At 39.2% G+C, this 19,280-nt stretch overlaps 1 protein-coding gene across 8 annotated transcripts; it reads right to left on the bottom strand.

The window, feature by feature from the left end:
* Positions 1 to 1,959: 1,959 nt before the first annotated feature.
* On the bottom strand, positions 1,960 to 15,998 carry PTGR2 (prostaglandin reductase 2). 8 transcript variants are annotated; one of them, XR_002831391.1, is made up of 10 exons: positions 15,149 to 15,167; positions 14,831 to 14,915; positions 13,607 to 13,725; positions 10,997 to 11,188; positions 8,985 to 9,155; positions 6,463 to 6,672; positions 5,541 to 5,662; positions 4,654 to 4,741; positions 3,858 to 3,897; positions 1,960 to 2,263 (listed from the first exon to the last, which is right to left on the bottom strand). XR_002831391.1 is itself a non-coding variant. In XM_006097631.3 (10 exons), exons 2-10 carry the CDS (start codon positions 14,865 to 14,867, stop codon positions 2,178 to 2,180), a joined length of 1,065 nt encoding a protein of 354 aa, XP_006097693.1. In that variant the 5' UTR covers positions 14,868 to 14,915; positions 15,980 to 15,998; the 3' UTR covers positions 1,960 to 2,177. The 8 variants fall into 8 exon arrangements, 7 of the variants coding, with proteins under 7 accessions (XP_006097693.1, XP_023617133.1, XP_014318858.1 ...); XM_006097631.3 differs by lacking the exon at positions 15,149 to 15,167 and adding an exon at positions 15,980 to 15,998; XM_023761365.1 differs by lacking the exon at positions 15,149 to 15,167 and adding an exon at positions 15,952 to 15,970.
* Between the last annotated feature and the right edge of the window lie 3,282 nt (positions 15,999 to 19,280).

The raw sequence follows: 19,280 nt of genomic DNA, 5'->3' as shown, positions 1-19,280 counted from the left end.
GCATTGTATGCCGAGCATAGCAAGAATTGAGACTCAAGCGTAGTTAGAACTTTTTTTGGAATATGAACTTCTCTAGCGTCTGGGTTCCACATATTTGGATGTAAAGAGCTCTCAGGTGTCCCTGCCTGGGGGCTAGACCACTTGCGTTCCAGGCTGGATGCCACCACTTGTTAGAGCTTTATGAGTTTGACCGACTTCTTGAAATTACTAATTTTTTGATAGTGCTGCTTGCCAAACCATGAAGAACTCAACGAAGACAGTGGCAGTGGGAATTAAAGGAGTTCTCTAAAAAAGGCGCTTAAGATTAAAGGTAAGCCTTGAAGACAGGCATATAAATGGGTGAGAGAGTAGTAGTTTGAATATACAAATAAACTATGGTGATTTGCAAAACAAAGGAGAAACACAGTTCAGGGGAAGATAATTCCTCTTTAGATAAAGTGCGTTTATCCCAAGGGGATATTTACTTGGAGGTAAAGGTCCCAAACTCAGGTAAGAAAGAGGTCAAAAACAGAGATGTAGATTTGGGAGTTATCAACATACAGAGATTAAATGGCCCTGGAAAATTATATAAAACAAGAAAGAAGACCACTAAAGACAACTGGAATGATTGATTACTAACACAGTTTGAATCTACTTTCTATAAATGTTGCCAACAAAAGCTTATTGCAGGAGCGGGGTGTAATGTGGAGGGTGTCAATGGGACCGGGGAGAGGGGAATATGTATAATACTTTTACCAATAAGATAAGGTGTTTTTAAAAAGTATATTGCAGTGTATAAACAGGAGACCATAAGCCAGCAGGACACTCAGAGAAAACTTCCCTCAATTTTACTGTTTTATAGGGTTGATTACAATAAAACAAACCCTCTTTTTTATCAAACCCTTTTTTTTCAGAATCACTGCTTTAATTTTTGCCTTTTTACTGAATTTATTGGGGTGACACTGGTTAACAAAATTTACAGGTTTCAGATGCATAGTTCCACAACACATCACCTGTACAGTGTATTGTGCATTCACCACCCCAAGTCAAGTCTTCATCCATCACCATTTATCACCCCCTATAGTCTCCTCCACCTCCCCCCACCCCGGCAAACTCTAGAGTTACATTTGTCGGTCTTGAACATTCATGTTTATAATCATTTGTTAATTTGCCCATTCAGTCCTAATATTTTCTGAAGCTGTCTTTGTTGTCTCAATCCTTTTAAAAAATATTTTTATTGATTTTTAGAGAGAGAGGAAGGAGGAAGAGACAGAAACGTCAATGATGAGAGAGAATCATCGATTGGCTGCCTCCTACACACCCCCTATTGGGAATGGTGCCTGCAAACCAGGCATGTGCCCTAATCAGAAATCAAACCCTCTTGGTTCCGGGGTCGATGCTCAACCACTGACCCACACCAGCCAGGCTGTCTCAATCTTTTTAATTACCTAAAACTCCAAGTAATGTTTTTATCTATTTGCCCTGGAAATCTTGACAACTATTTGACAGTATGTGCCTGCTAACCTAAAATAAACATATGCTTTTATCAATAAATATTTGAGTTACTATACAGTAAATTATTTGGCATAACACAAATAGATCATCTTCTGTAGCAAATGTAGTCTCTCCAACAACCTAATCAACCTCTACTTATCTTCTCAAACTAGTCCCAACACAGAGCTCTGAATTCCCCCAAACTCCAGACAAACACCCTGCCATTAAGTCCCTTTTCCATGTATAGAAAGGCCATCCCAATTTTCTTCTTATGCCAAGTTTCAGTTCAAGAATTATGTAAAACTTTCCCAGTTCTATAAGCATTTACTAAATGCCTTCTCAACCATTCCATTTTCAATAAAAGTTATTAATTCTGAAAAGCTGTTTTGTATGATCCATTAATAGTTGTATCAAATCTCCAGTGATTTCAGTATATCTGATAAAAATATCATATGTAATAGTTTTAGGAAAAGAAAGAAAAATAGATCATTTTGACTTCAACCTATTGTTGTATATAATACGTTGGATACAGAGTACATATATAATATTGAAGATATAGGAAAGAATTATTTTGCAACTAAGAAAATAATCACCTATTAGTACATTTAAACCAAAAGCTATCTGTATTCTCAGATGTTTTTTAATGTGTCTTGAAAGTCTTTGTGCAAAATGGAAAGAAATTTGTATTTCCTTGATGAGGATGTTTATAGAGACTGCAAAGAGGTTTCTTCTGAAATGCAAACTATTTGCTTTCCAATATTACCTCCTGTCATCATGGACTGGAATGCAGCTAGAAAGAAAAAAAAAACACTAAGTTATCTCAAAATATAAATGTCACTATCATACATATCTTTTGGTAGGTCAAACACAAGTAATTTGAAAAATTACTTCAATGATTTTAATATTAAGTATAGAAGAAAATTATCATCAAAAGAAACTTCACATATACACTGGCAAAGTTACAGGGTAAACTAACCCAATCAGCATCTTAAAAATTGGATTTACCCACCAGGCTGGTGTGGCTCAGTGGTTGAGTGTAGACCTATGAACCAGGAGGTCACGGTTCAGTTCCCGGTCAGGGCACATGCCTGGGTTTCAGGCTCAATCCCCAATGTGGGGCGTGCAGGAGGCAGCCAGTCAATTGATACTCTCTCATCATTGATGTTTCTATCTCTCCCTCCCTCTCTCTTCCTCTCTGAAATAAATAAAAATAGATTTAAAAAATTTTTTTTACCCAAACTAGAAATGTTTAATTGGTGTCTATATCGACACTCATGGCTTACAGTCTGAAAACTAGAGGCAAGTAAGTTTGAAGGTAAAATATCAGCAAAACAAATCCTATATAATAAAAGGCTAATATGCAAATCGACCAAACGGCAGAATGACCAGTCACTATGCCGCAAACTGACCATTAGGGGGCAGACGCTCAATGCAGGAGCTGCCCCCTGGTGGTCAGTGCACTCCTACAGGGGGAGCGCTGCTCAGCCAGAAGCCGGGCTCACGGCTGGTGAGCACAGCGGTGGTGGTAGGAGCCTCTCCCACCTCTGCAGCTACGCTAAGGAATGTCCAACTGACGGCAGGGAGCAGGCCTAAGCCATCAGTCACACATCCCCTGAGGGCTCCTGGACTGCAAGAGGGTGCAGGCCGGGCTGAGGGACCCCTCCCCCCTGAGTGCACAAATTTCATGCACCAGGCCTCTAGTTTCTAAATAACAGTTAAAATGTCAGAAATCTAATCACAAAGCTTTACTAAGTGAAATACACATTATGCCAGAAAAATAAGTGAAATTATATTTCTGTTTGGTAAACTTAGTAACCAAATACATTAAATTTTTTTCTGAGAAAGAAAAAAAGTTGTTTGATTAATCCCTTTTATTTTTAAAAAATATGTTTTTATTGATTTCCCTACTGGGATTTGAGCCCACAACCTGTGACCTCCCCATTCATAGATTGACACCCAACCACTGAACCACACCAGCCGAGCTAATCCTTTCTATTTAAAACAAACAAAAGAACCAGCAGCGAGTTGAGCATTGACCTATGAACCAGGAGGTCATATTTTGATTCTGGTCAGGGGATATGCCCGGGTTGTGGGCTCGATCCTCAGTGCAGGGCTTGAACCCCAGCTTCCTCATCACAGTTCCCTCGGGGGCCTAAGCCTTTAGTCAGACATCCCCCAAGGCTCCCTGGCTGCCAGAAGGATGTCTGACTGCAAGCTTAGGCCTGATCCCCCTGGGAGTGGGCCTAAGTTGACAGGTGGACATCCCCCAAAGGGTCCTGGACTGCAAATGGGCGCAGGCCGGGCTGAGGAACCCCCCCTCCCCTGAATGCACAAATTTTTGTGCACCAGGCCTCTAGTATATAATAAATCTACATTCATCTTACCTCCCATGTTTTCTAATCCATTTGTCATAGTTTCTTTAATCTGTAAATCAAAATAGCTATACTTAGTATTCTTTAGACTTCAATGTTTCTACTTAATAGTTTTTATGTTTGCAAAAGACAGCAATACTGTTAAGCACTTTCTGTCTAAAAATAGATATTCTTAATTTCATGTAGGTAACCCAAAAAGGTTTCCTATCAATTAACTTTTTAAAATAAAATCCTATTTTCCCATTGTCTAATCTTCCACTGGTAACAGCACAAGCTGTATACCCTCTTTTCCAAAAGTACATAAGCACACACACATAAACTTTGCCTATCATTTGCAGGTTTTAAGAACATGCTAGGTCAGGGTCTCTGGACCCAAGATTAATAACTCCTGATTTTAAAGCAAAAAGAAGAGATATGTCCTGGGAGGGCAGGAGAGACATATGGTAGTGAGAGTGGGGGTACTAGGCGGTGCTTATAAGATTTTTGAGAAAGCACAGCTTCTAACACATGTAGAATTCCATATTAATATTTGTTAAATTAATGAGTATTAAAATTTAGGAAGGAAAATCTATTTATCTTACAACATAATCTAAGAAAAGTATAAGGTTAATAAAATTTCAGGTAAAGGGAATAATAAGAAAGGGCTTCTCAACCAGGAGGTTATATCGCCTGGGAGGCAAAGTTAATTTATAATATCCAGTACACTTCCCTTTTGTAGGAATTTTTATTATAAAACTAGTACATAAATTCAAAAGCATGTCAAATAGCAGGAAGAATGCTATTGATAAAGAATAGAAGCAAATTCTACCTTTAGCTTTCCTTCTTTAAACCATTGACTCAGCTGTAGAATACCAGACTCAAATTTGTCCTTATAATTTAACACCATAAATCTTTCTCTGTATTGGGAAAGAAGAGAATAATGATCAGAGACCAGTGGGGGAATAAAAGAGTCCAAAATGAAATCATTCCAGAACTCTATTATCCATTAATCTTTCACCGTTAAGACTTAATCACAGAGTCTGGCCAGATACAGTTTTAGGTGTAGAGACAGGGTAAGTGCAGTGGAGTTCTATTGTTTTGTCTACCCAGCATTTACGACCCCGTTTGGTAATAGCTCTACGATTTTACTTTGTGGGTAACATCCTTTCCCTACCCTCTGTGACCAAATCCAAGCCAGTGTGAGCCATAAAGTATCAGCGTTGGGACTTGATAAAACTGCGAGAAGAAAGCTGTCCTCTTTTTGCTTGGATTGCTAACCTGGTAAAATGTAGGACTAGAAATAACAGCCATCCTCCTGCTGCTGCAAGAGGAGAGCCTGGGAGGGAGCACAGCCCAGAGGTGGAGAAAAACAGTCGTGATGCCACTATACAAACCCTTTATCCAGCCAGAGCTCAGCCAGTACTGTACTAATATTGGACCTCTCAATGCATGAGCCAATAAATTTCCTTTGTACTTAAGCCAATGTGATTGAGTTTCTATTACTTGTAAAAGATTTATAGAACAGATGCAATTTTTTAAAAGTTTTCTGCCAAAGAGCTAATTAACTAAAACCTAAGTACTGAATCAACTTAAAAAATATATTTTCAAGTTTTATTTAATAAGAAAAAATTATACATGGAGAACAATGCATTTCACATACACCTGTGATCTTTAAACCCCTTGAATCCGGTAAAAACAGGAAAAGATAGAACACACCTTGTAATGTTTCTTTCCTTCTGAATTGCCTCTACATCAGGAGGTAGTGGAGGAGGATAAGGCACATCTTTGTTGTACTGAGAAATTTGACCACACAGGATGATGTGACTGTTTTTATTCATCTGTTCAGATAAAATAGGTGATGATACCCTAAGATATATGCCTTTCCCATATATGACTTTATGGCTGTCTCAAAGAAAGCCTCCTTGACCACTGAATTTAATCCTTTAGTGCCAATTAATATATTTCATTTTAAAGATTTACCCAGTATATGTATTTAAGAGTTTTAATAGGCTAGAAAATAAGTCCACTTCCAAGGAATTAGAGGTAAATGAGAATTTGGTAATCAGCAAAAGAATTACATTAATTGTTGCTGTCGTTGTTGTTGCTACTTTTAATAGTAGCAGTTGCAGAGTATTTCTTTGTATTTAAATAATTTAACCTCAATTGCAAATAATTTTACCTATATTAAAGGACAATGCAGTGTTAATAGCTGATGTTCACATTTTATAACATTGTCAATAAAAATAGGTAAATCCCTAATGAAAATCCATTCCCTACCCAAAGTCAGGGGCCATGGCTGAGTTGGTTCATGGTGAGTTAGGAGTCAGAACTTCACCATTTGAACAATACAACTGTACGTTTCACAAAAATTAACTGCAGGTGAAAAATATAATAATGCTAGCAAAGAACTGAAACTGACATTCATAGTGCAAATCTGTAAGTAAGTGGAAGTAGGTATATCAGCAAGCTCTTCTGTTTCACTTAATTACAGTTGATCACTTGATCATCATTAGTTTCTTTTTCTCAATAAACCCAACAATCTTATACAGTTTTTTCTATCTCTTAGTATCAGGTAAAAATATATCACATCAGATAAAATATAGCATTCAAATTTATAAGAAACAAATCAACAAACTACCTGACTTATCACTGTATTACTTATGTCACCGCCAACATTGTCAAAGTAAACATCCACACCAGCTGGGCATAGTTTCCGGAGCTGTTCTGCTACATTCTCTTTTTTATAATTAATTGCAGCATCAAAGCCCAGTTCTGAGGTCAAAAGGAGGCACTTCTCATGTGTTCCACAAATTCCCACCACTCGGGAACAGCCCATCAAGTGACCAATCTAGGGGGGAAATTTTTGAAAATTAAACAACTTTCTATGTCATATTTACATTTTAAAATGTGAAAGCATACAAGATATTATAAGTATATGAGAGTGTTCATCACAATTTAGGTTAGATTACAGGGCTTTCAGCTAAAAGTAATTTGAAATCAAAAGAACAGAAAACAGATATAATGCCATTAAAAACATTAAGATTGAATAAAATTCGACTTAGTTTGAATGTTAAATTTCAGAATTTAAAGCTAATTTCATAAAAAGAATAGTCAGATCCCAAACATCACTAACTTGCAATTTAATATTTTTCAGTGGGATGGATCTTGAGCATATAGTATTATGTTAAGTGAAATAAGTCAGATAGAAAAGTGAAGAATGTGATTTCACTCATGTGGGATATATCCCACTCATGTGGGATATAAAGCAAAAAGCAACAAATGAACAAACAGAAAATTCATAGACACAACAGAATGGTGGTTACTAGAAGGAAAAGAAGGTAAGGGGAGGACAAGGAGGGTAAAGGGGGTCAAGTATATGGTGACAGAAGGAGACTAGACCAGGTGGTGAGTGCACAACAGAGTACACAGATGTCATATAATAAAGTTGTACACCTGAAATTTATATAATGTTATTAAACAATGTCACTCCAATAAATTAAATTTTTTTAAAGTTTTAAAATATTTTTCAGTCCTGTGAGTAAAATCACTACTAAGATAAAATATTTTATTTCAGAGGTTTCATACTATAAAGGCTATTATTCATAAAAACAATCTTATATAATAAAGAGCTAATATACAAATGGTTGTCACACCCTCACGGCATCATGCGTCTGTTGGCTCAGCCGCTCAACACTGTACTTTTCAGAGGAATGGGGACCAGCCAGGCACAGATGAGCTCGTGAGAGAGGAATGGGCCCAGCAGGCCGCAGCCCCGGAGGAGGACCAACCACCCTTCCCGGGGTTCCGGGGGCCAGCGCTGCGGCCCAGGAGAAGCCGCCTGCCCAGGGTCCCCTGTAGCTGTGACCGGTCCAGGCGAATCCGGCCTGGGTCCTGGGTCCTGTGGCTGGCCAGAGAAGGGAATCCTGGGTCCCGGGTGCGGGGCAATCAGGCAGGCAGAGGCGGTTAGGGGCAATCAGGCAGACAGAGGTAGTTAGGGGCAATCAGCCAGGCAGGCAGAGGGGTTAGGGGAGATCAGGCAGGCAGGCGAGCGGTTAGGAACCAGCATCCCTGGATTGTGAGAGGCAGTCGGACATCCCCTGAGGTATCCCGGATTGGAGAGGGTGCAGGCTGGGCTGAGGGACTCCCTCCCCCCGCCCATGTATGAATTTCATGCACCAGACCTCTAGTGCATTTTATAAAATTCTATCATAATATTTACTGTATTTGAAGACTTTTTTTTATACAATATGTGTTTTTTTTTGTTAATCCTCACCCGAGGATATTTTTTCCATTGATTTTAGAGAGAGAGGAAAGGAGAAGGAGAGACGGAGACAGAGAGAAACATCAGAAGCATCAATGTACGAGAGACACATCAATTGGTTGCCTCCTGCACTGGCCAGGGATTAAGTCTGCAACTGAGGTATATGCCCTTAACCAGAATAGAACACACAAACCTTCAGTCTGCAGGCTGAAATTCTAACCACTGAGCAAAACTGGCTAGGGCGAGTTTGTTTTTTATTTTTAGTTCATGAATTCCACATAGGTACTTTGATTTTCTTCCTTGGATCATTCTAGCATTTCCTGTGTCTATTTTTGGTTAACAGAGAACAAGATACAAAAATCTACAACATTTTTCATATTATTATAAAGACAGTCTAAGCAGGTAATAATATCATTTCTACCAGAAATGTGCAAAATAATCATAAATTTGTTCAATTTTATATTTTAAATGATCCTATATAATAAAAGGATAATATGCAAATCGACCAAACGGCAGAACGACCGGTCGCTATGATGCACACTGACCACCAGGGGGCAGACGCTCAACACAGGAGCTGCCCCCTGGTGATCAGTGCGCTCCCAAAGGGGTAGCGCAACTCAGCCAGAAGCCAAGCTCACGGCTGGTGAGTACAGCGGTGGTGGCGGGAGCCTCTCCCATCTCTGCAGCAGTGCTAAGGATGTCAGACCGATGGCTTAGGCCCGCTCCCCATGGGCTCCACAACTGCGAAAGAGCGCAGGCTGGGCTGAGGGACCTCCCCCATTCCAGTGCACGAATGTCATGCACCAGGTCTCTAGTATATATATATATATATGTGTGTGTCCAGAGATTCAATTATGACTATGTTTTTAGAAAATCAAATGATTCTCAGAAATTATTACCTGCCCAGCCAAGGATCCACAAGCACCAGCAGCCCCACTAACAACCATTGTCTGATTAGATCCAGGAGTTATATGACCTTTTTCCTGTATTCCAATCAAGGAAGTTAAACCAGGCATACCAATAGCTCCAAGAAAATATGAAATATGTCCATTCACGAGTTGCGGGTCTACCTAAAATGAAATATATATCTTTTATTTGTATTTATTTATTTTGTCTAAATATATATCTTTTAAAAAGAAAACTAGGAATCCCAGTTTTAAGTCAACAAGGTAGAAACAACCTGTTATAGGCTGAATCATGTCTTCCTGTGGACAAAAAAAAGGGTGTCTACAGAAAGTAACCTCCCAGGGTGATCTGATCATAAATTCCTAACAGGGCAGGTCTTGGTGGGTAGTCACTCCCCAGGCATATAACTTCTTTAGTAAAAGGTTTATTTTTGCCTTAAGCAAGCCTATCTTAGGTTACCATTCTTGTTAACTATCCTGTAATCCAGTTGCTGCCTTGCTTTCTCCCTCCTTCATGTAATCTTCCTTATGTTTTCTTAATTTCAAAATGTATAAAAGAACATGTAAAACTCATTCTCCAGAATATCTAAGATCTTTTTTTTTTTTTTTTTTTTTTAAATATATTTTATTGATTTTTTTACAGAGAGGAAGGGAGAGGGATAGCAAGTTAGAAACAATGATGAGAGAGAAACATGGATTCAGCTGCCTCTTGCACGCCCCCTACTGGGGATGTGCCCGCAACCCAGGTACATGCCCTTGACTAGAATCGAACCTGGGACCCTTGAGTCCGCAGGCCGACGCTCTATCCGCTGAGCCAAACCAGCTAGGGCAATATCTAAGATCTTGCTTCCCAGCAATTGTCATCAGTTTGGCTCAAATACATTTTTTAAAATATATTTTTATTGATTTTAGAGAGGAAGGGAGAGGAAGAGAGAGACAGAAACATCAATGATGAGAGAGAAACCTTGATCGGCTGCCTCCTGCACACCCCACACTGTACATCTGCAACCTGGACATGTGCCCTGACCGGGAATTGAACCATGACCCCCTGGTTCATAGGTCGATGCTCAACCACTGAGCCACGCCAGCCAGGCTCAAATAAATTCTTATAAAAATTTTCTAGTCCCGGCCACGTGGCTCAGTGGTTGAGCATCGACCTATGAACCAGGAAGTCACGGTTCGATCTCCTGGGCAGGGCACATGCCCGGGTCCCAGGCTCAATCCCCACTGTGGGGTGTGCAGCTGATCAATGATTCTCTCTCATGTTTTTCTCCTTCTCCCTTCCTCTCTAAATCAATAAAAATATATTTTTTTAAAAATTCTCTACTGATTTGGACATTTCTTACATTGGCACTCCTAAAATTCATATGTTGAATACTTAACCCTTAATGTGACTACACAGGGGTGACAAAGGTAGGTTTACAGTTGTAAGTATGCGAAACACAGAGTTTATTCTTGTATTATTATTTTTTAAGTATTATGCTGTTTTCCATACTCATAACTATAAACCTACTTTTGCCCCAACCTGTACATGAAGCTGCCAGTTTTTGCAGGTCAAAACAGAAAAATATTGGTAATTTCACATGGTTCAACCTAACAGAAACCAAACTCAAGATTTCTAACACAAGATGGAATTTCAAGCCCAAACCAAAGGAATTTCTTAAGTGTCAATTTCTCAGGAAACTTTAAAGCATACGACTACAAGGGGCCTTTGGTTCTTAGTATAAAATATTTTTTGATGCTTATAGTTCAGGTTTTATTTTATATCTGTAAAATTTGAGAAATAAATTAAATATGGAAAACACCACCACTCACTGATAATCTAAGAACTTTCATATATAGTTACAGACAATAGTGGAAAAGGAACAAAGGCTTTCCACATTTTTGCAGATATCTAAAAGAAAATGTATGCTCCCCACCTCCCCACCCCCTTATCAAACAACTGAAGACCAAAGGTACAAAATAAGAATTACAGTGGAGAAAAATACTTTTATATTATACATCACCTTTTCTAGGCTATTTCCATCCAGAATAGCCTTGGTTTGCCAGGGCCAGTAGAAAGAAGTCACGAACTCGCCTTTAGTAAAATTTGTGTGTTTGCTTTCTTCTATAATCCCAATACCTCCTCCGTCAACCACTTGAGACAACTGCCAAGGTGCTAAATAATCAGACCCAGAGTCTTCATTCATTTTACAGCGCTAAAAAAGAAAACACTGATTAGCATAATTCGGTCTAATAATACTGAACCAGTTTACTAATTTATCTAGTGACCTAAGGAAAGGCATATAAGTAACGTTAAGTACAGTGTTAATCAAAAAATAAAATTTATCTTAATTTCTATCTTCCTTTCAGTTTTTTATTCTGGAAAAAAAATTGTATCCTCTCTCTAACAAGTAAAGAAGTGCAACTCAAAAGAAATTTAAGTATATTCTAAAGTGATGATAGTTCCACAATTTTGTGAATAGACTAAAAACCATGAATTGTACATTTAAATGTGTGAATTGTATGATACGTGTATTATATTTCAATAAAGCTGTTAAAAATTTTAAACAATTACTTGAATATATTTAAGTAATGTTACAGACATTATACTAACAAAATTAATTCAAACTACTGTGCCAGTGGTTTCAATGGATTTTGGCAAATTAAGTATACTTACATGTTGATGACAATATTATGAAACTGTCTACTTTTTATAGAAAACAAATTAGTATCATGTAGACCAGTGGTTCTCAACCTTCCTAATGCCGCGACCCTTTAATACAGTTCCTCATGTTGTGGTGACCCCCAACCATAAAATTATTTTCGTTGCTACTTCATAACTGTAGTTTTGCTACTGTTATGAATCGTAATGTAAATATCTGATATGCAGGATGTATTTTCATTGTTAAACAAATTGAAAATAATTAAAGCATAGTGATTAATCACCAAAACAATATGTAATTATATATGTGTTTTCCGATGGTCTTAGCGACCCCTGTGAAAGGGTCGTTCGACCCCCAAAGGGGTCTCGACCACAGGTTGAGAACCGCTGATATAGACCATAATGGTACTCATTTCTTTTGGCCTAGCAATTCCACTTCCCCAATGGAAATAACACATACAACAATGAAACTATTTTTTATTTTTATTGATTTCAGAGTGGGAGGGAGAGGGAAGGAGAGGGAGGGAGAGATAGAAACATCAATGATTAGAGTGAATCATTGATCTGCTGCTTCCTGCATGCCCCCTATGAGAGATCAAGCTCGAAACCCAGACATGTGCTCTGACTGGGAATTGAACTGTTACCTCCAAGTTCATAGGTCAACACTCAACCACTGAGCAACACCAGCCGGGCAAAACTATTTTTATACAGTTGTTTATCACCATCCCTTCTGAACTCCTCTTCCTAATTTCTAATACTACCTATTCCCAAAACATTTTTAAGCTTTCCCCAATTGTTCAATTTCCCACAATAAAACAATGATAGGGAAAACTTCAGACCAAGCACTACATCATACCCCTAACCTCAGGTGGATGTTCTCTTTATTCAGCCAAGAAAAAATGCCACAATGACACCACAGCCTCCCATGAAACTATGCTAAAGACATCCTGGAAATTAGTGAAGGCTCTCTTCTTCTCTGTGGCTCACTCTTGCCTCTCTCATGAAGCCAAGAATTGGAGGCCTACAGTGTGGTCCAGGAGATGGAAAAGATGGAAACACTGCTTGATTAAGGGTGGTCTAGTTCAGTCAGAAAAGACCAAATGGGAATTGAAGCAGAAGCTTCTATAGGTACATGCTACACTTCTGCTCCTGTGTCCCTCCCATGTATTTTTGGAAAGCAAGTGCAGCAGCCATTGGCTATTGGCCAGACCAAGGACCTGACTCAAACAAGGCTAAGAGAAAAACAGAACCACCAATGTAATGGTATTTCCACTAGTTTTTCATATGAAGATATGTATATAAAGTCACTTAAATATGAAATCAAAATAGTATACACACATTAAATACAACCATGTAAAATACTGTACACACATGGTGATTGAAATTAGTTGTGATTTTGGAATGATATAAAATTGCAATGATTTAATGTTCATTAGATTCCTTTTTTTTTTTTCATTTAAAGTTGTTTATGTTCTTTTTTTTTATAGAACAATGTCTAGTGAAGGCAAGTGATTAATTATAATTCCCAAGTGGAGTGGCACACCGTCCCATGCTGGGCCACCTGGGGAAAGAAGTGAGTTCCCTCCTTCCTTCCTTTAATTAATACTTAATAAGCACCATGCTAGTCCTTGGAGATGGAGTGGTAAATAAGATCTTACAAACTGGATAAATTTGAGAGAATTTCCAATCCTAATTTACTATCTTCAAGCTTTACTTACTACTGGGAAGTAGTCTGGACATTTGGAAGAAACTGATAACCACATGTGCTACTATAATGGAAATCTTCCTTCTATAACATTCCTTAATAACACTAGTGAATAAAAACAAAGGCAATCTGTAGTTCACAGGTATCAAAATATAATTGCTCAAATATTCGTTAATCATGAGGATTGCTCAATAAAATTTAGATGCAGCATTAAATAATATAAAAGTAAAATTAATTTTCACCAAGTCACAAAATCCTGATTCTTACCATGTAAGGATCCACAGAAAGGTAAAGAGTTCTGACTTGTACTTGTCCTTCATTGATATGATCTGGTAAATTTACTTCTTCTACTCGGAAATTTTCTGCCACTGGATTACCATTTTTCCCTAAAATATTAGGTAAAAATGTAAAGTAAAAAACTCATTGTCCTATATAATTATTTACTATTCTTTAAAAGGTCACTCTAGGTTCCAGAGCACTGTCTTTTAACTTGGGCATGAATAAATCTATATTATTTTGTAATTTCTCTGTAACTCAATATAAATTCTTTAAGTAGTTTTACTTGCTCTTCATTTTCTCCAAAAAGATCCTTTGGAATATTGCTGTCAACTTTAAGATTTCTTTTTTAAGATGACTACAGGTAAATCACCTCATTTGTTTTAACATTTAGGAAGATTTCAAAAATGAAAAATCATAGCCAGCTTTTTTTAAATACTAGAAGCCCGGTGCACGACATTCGTGTACTGGAGGGGGAGAGGGGTCCCTCAGCCTGGCCTGCACCCACTCACAGTCCGGGACCCCTCTGGGGATGTCTGACTGGGGACATCTGCTGAGGGGTCCTTAGCGCTGCTGTGGAGGCAGGAGAGGACTCCTGCCACCGCTGCTGCACTCACCAACTACAAGCCCAGCTTCTGGCTGAGCTGCGCTCCCCCTGTGGGAGCGCACTGACCATGAGGGGGCAGCTCCTGTGTTGAGTGTCTGCCCCCTGGTGGTCAGTGCATGTCACTGCAACCGGTCGTTCTGCGGTTTGGTTGATTTGCATATTAGCCTTTTATTACATAGGATTATGAAAAGGCAACAAAACCAAGGCAGCATGAGCCCAAACCTCTCAGGTTACTTCCATACCTGTTTCTATGACTCAGGTTGCGAGATCAGCACAGACATAAGTCAGTGCTGTTCACATCAAAAGAAAAGCAAATTTTAAGAACCAATGATACATATTATAAATAAAAAACAAAAGCCACATATTTGTAATATAATCTTTTAAATAATAATTCTGAAATACCTTATTTTTTCAACAAATGGCCTTGATATCACTTGAGAAACTGAATAGTACATTGTTTAAAGAATTTATTCTAATATCTCTGCTACTATTAATATCTTCCTACCTCAGTTTACCACATTGACATCATATGGATACTTTTGTTCCTCCATTTGCATTAATAATTATCAAAGACCATAGCTTTTCATTCACCACAGATAAATACATACCAGGTCGGGAATTCAGTACCACTCTTTGTACAATCATCACCTTGTTTGCACAGGGATCTCACAAGATTTCTGTATAAAGTAATTCCTATTGATAGAAAACATTTTAAATCACAAGGAAGTTTGAAAATATTAAACAATTTAAAAATAAGAAAGCACATTTGTGGGGAGAAGACAAATCATATTTAGGATCCAGAAAAGTTATAGTTCCCTGTCAGAGTTTGTCTCCTAAAACAAATATATGAAGAAGAACAAGTTTGTTGAAGACTGAATGGATAGAATGTTTTTGGCCTCATAATGCAAACACATTCATCTTCATACCATCATTAGTAAGCCTCCTACTGCGGCTTGATTAAAAGGAAACAGCAAGGCCCTGGCCGGTTTGGCTCAGTGGATAGAGCGTCGGCCTGCGGACTCAAGGGTCCCGGGTTCGATTCCAGCCAAGGGCATGTACCTTGGTTGCGGGCACATCTCCAATAGGGGGTGTGCGGAGGCAGCTGATCGATGTTTCTCTCTCATTGATGTTTCTAGCTCTCTATCCCTCTCCCTCTCCTCTCTGTAAAAAATCAATAATATATTAAAATAAAATAAAATGAAACAGCACGATATATTCCTCCAGAGCTGGCCAGGTAATCCTTTGAGTCTTCTTGTTTCCTCCTCCCTCCTGCCAAGACCCTTCCCTTCTCAGGGACCTCGCCTTCCTCTTGGGCTCCCACTACCCATCACTCATGGAAACGACTAGGCATCGGCACCCGCAGCCCAGAATTTCAAGCTGACTTCCCAGACCGTAAGCACCAGGAGGACAGGGATTTGTATCCGTTGTTCAAAGATTTATGTCCAACCCCTATGCCTGGCACATGGTAGATACTCAAAAAAATGTGTTAAATGAACATCTCGGAGGCACCTTGGACACAAGTATGTCCCATCCTGAGGTTGCTTACTCCCCACAATTGTTTTTTAAAAAGACCTGCTTCTGCCCCTCCAGCATTCTTTATTCTAAGTCCTCGGTATAACGCCAGTAGCTCCAGGAGGAAGCCTCGAGGCCACCCTGGCCCCCAGATCTTCCCGCACCCCGACGGCCCGACCCAACGGCAGGTCCCCGGGTCCCAGCGGCCGCGACAGACCCGCAGGCCGCCTCCGCTCCGCACTCACCGCCACCGAGCTCCGGAGGAAATATCGCGTGGTTTGCGGCGCCGAGAGGGGCTGGCTGCGCGACTTCATCGCTCCGACCGCAGTACGCAGGCGCACGGCTAGACCTTTGCTCCAGGTCCTCCCAGGGAGGTGAGAGGCGGGGGAGGTGCGGAGCAAGGACAGTCACGAGTCCAGGCAAAGTGTATTAATAAATTAGCCGGACTGGCCGCCCCTACTACCTGTCCACAAAGAGCAAATCGTGAGTTCACTTACTCGTTTGATGGATTCCTCCCTGAGCCTTGGACTGGAAAATTGCAGTGAGAGAGGGGCCGTCAAGCCCACCCCTCGTGTTATGGATGGAGAAACAGGTTCCGAGACCTGATATGATTGGACCACCCACCTTTCAGCCGGTGGTTGGGCGGGTGGTGGCAGTGCCGTGATTAAACCCGGCTCTGTAAGACTGCTGGCCCCGGGCCCTTTCCCATTGCTTTAAAGCAAGGCTGCCTTTTCTTTCTCAAAGAATCCCAAATTCCTCAAAGATGGATTACCCGGTGTGGGAGACTTCTCAGTTTCATTAATTATTAATTGTTTCCTTTTGTGCTCAAGTGGGTTGAGCAAGGCTTATTCCCAGGACAGCTTTGGAACCCCAGGGAACCTAAAACAGACTACCCTGATTAGGCAGGTGTAAAGAATTGCTTTTTACATTGCATTCATGTCAGAGCTAATAGTGCAGCACAAATTGTGGTATTCAGTAGCTGAAAAACAACTGGAATGGTGAGCAAGGGGGTAAGAATCATTAAACAAGTTGAAGCTCTTAGTAGCTTCACCTCTGAAATTTTTACTTCTTTGAGAAAATTTCAGGAAAGAAGTAGGATTATACTACCTTGCAAGTTCCTCTAGGCCAGATCTTATTTCTTTTATCAGTCTTGTACAAGTAGATCTTCAGTACCTTTTGTTGTGATAACTTGAGCCAACTGATGAAAAAGAAATGCTCAGACTAAAAGTAACAGAGGAAAATAAAGGTAGTCTAAAATTTTGTTTTAGAACTTGATCTTAAAAGAAACAATCTTTCAAAGTAGAACAGAAACTGCAATATTAAATTAGTTTTGACTCTTGATTCTAGGGCCTGAGAACTCCTTGTATCAAGTGTGATTTTTCTTCCCAGAATGAATTCCCATTCCAAAAAAAAGCCAAAAAATGAGCATCATGCGGTATTTGTGACTTCAGGAGAGGAGAGAAACTTACCCAGAACTACCTAGCTAACCTCTCTCAAATTCCTAAACCTCAGAAGAAACTGTGTGAGATAATAATTTGTTGTGTTAAGCTGCTAAATTTTGGGGTAGCTGATTATGCAGTAATAAATAGCTAATATGCACACTAAAGAAGAATTAGTGTTCCTTGGAGAAATAATCTGATTCCAGATGAGCCTGGAACATCTATTTTTGCTGGAAATTAAGGAAGTTTTCAAAAAAACGATGAGGCATATCACAGGGACACAAAAGCCAGCTTGAAGAGGATCCTACTAGCTAACTCTGGAACAACTTGAACACCAAAATAATTATGGTAATGATTTATAAACATTAAAAAAATGTTTATACCATGAATATATACCAATAATAGCAGGTAGAATGGAGGGTTTTTGCTTACAGTTGAACAATGTGGGTTTGAACTGTGTAGGTCAGGGGTGGGCAACCTTTTTGTGAGTGCGTGCCAAAACCAGCAAAATCTCTGACTCAAAATTCTTCTGCGTGTCAACCCTAATTTTTTTAGAACATGTTACGCCTACTTGATATCTCTTAAGGTGTACGTATGTGAAGAACCTGGAAGAAATAATAAAATTCATTCGAGTGACAAAAACACAGTATATGATGATGAAAAATACATTTATTTTTTAATGTATACCTGTACACTGATAGTCCGACAGAAAACTTTATGACTCCGTTTGATATTATCAGTGGGACTTTTGCTGCTGCATCACTGATGACAGAGATTTTACATCAGGTTTATATTTCGTGACCTTCAGAGATATGCACGAGCTACTACTTTCATCCGTCAGGCTACTCCTTTTACGAAACTTAACAAAATTCATCACTGAGAACAAAGATTCACAAGCGTATGTGGATGAAAACATGGAGAGTAACGCTGTTGCAAAGTTTTTTAAACAGAAAAATTTTTCTGGAATGGCATTCCAAGTCCTCAATAGTTCATTTTCAACACTTCTCTCTGGTACTCCTGTCTCTAATCGCTTTTTTTCAATGTTTTCCAAGTCAACTCTAAGGTCAATCAATTTCTGCTTCCAAATTGAGCTACTTTGAAATTCAATCAACTGCATTTCAAAGTCAGCCATGTCTATCCATGAAAACATTTGTAAGTTTAGTTCCTCCAGTTTCATGCTGTCTGGAAACCTCATGAATTTTGCTGTCTCTTCCAGTTCTCTGAATTTCGCAAATCTTGAGAAGAACTGCTCAATAGTTGACTCGATGATGTTTAAAAACAGCTTTTGAAGGCTTTGACAGTCTGTTCTGTCATCTTTTGGGAGGTCTTTGATGTGCCTCTTGAGGTTGGGAAATATCTAAATCTCTCACCATCCACATCCCTCTTAAAGACTTCGGTTTCTTTTTCAAAAGCCTTATGTAACCAGAGATCGAACCTGCAACCTTGGCATATCAGGATGATGCTCTAACCAACTAAGCTGCCTGGCCAGAGCTGGATGTTTCTTATATTATTCTATAAACTTTCTGTATTTATAAAATATCTCATGATTGAAAAAAAACAACATTAATACCAGCTATATTGTTTTAAGGAGGACAAAAGAGTTACATGTCGCCCTAGCTGGTTTGGCTCAATGGGTAGAGCGTTGGCCTGCGGACTGAAGGGTCCCAGGTTCGATTCCAGCCAAGGGCACATGCCTGGGCTGCGGGCTCGATCCCCAGTAAGGGGCGTGCAGGAGGCAGCCGATCAATGATTCTCTCCATCATTGATGTTTCTATCTCTCTCTCCCTCTCCCTTCCTCTCTAAGATCAATAAAATATATTTTTTTAAAAGGGGGGGTTACATGTCAAAGAAAAGGATCAGGTTGTCTTTTGAAGCACACAAGCATCTAAAGAACAGATTTTTATTCCACTCTATGGTCTTATCTAAGGAACTCAGAGACTTTATATGGTTAATGTGCTTTGTATGGTTTTTGTTAAAAACCCTTTATTTTTCTTAAACTTTTTCAGAGAAAAACTAAGACCTCACACAGTGAATCATTGTGTTGGAAGACAAGTTGAGGGATCTATTAGTGTCAACAGAAATTGTGAAAGACTTTAAAGTGGGTACT

The sequence above is a fragment of the Myotis lucifugus genome, unplaced genomic scaffold (genome assembly GCF_000147115.1).
Source record: "Myotis lucifugus unplaced genomic scaffold, Myoluc2.0 scaffold_207, whole genome shotgun sequence".
NCBI lineage: Eukaryota > Metazoa > Chordata > Mammalia > Chiroptera > Vespertilionidae > Myotis > Myotis lucifugus.
The sequence above is the reverse complement of the archived record's forward strand: the minus strand, read 5'-3'. Positions and strand labels throughout refer to the sequence as shown.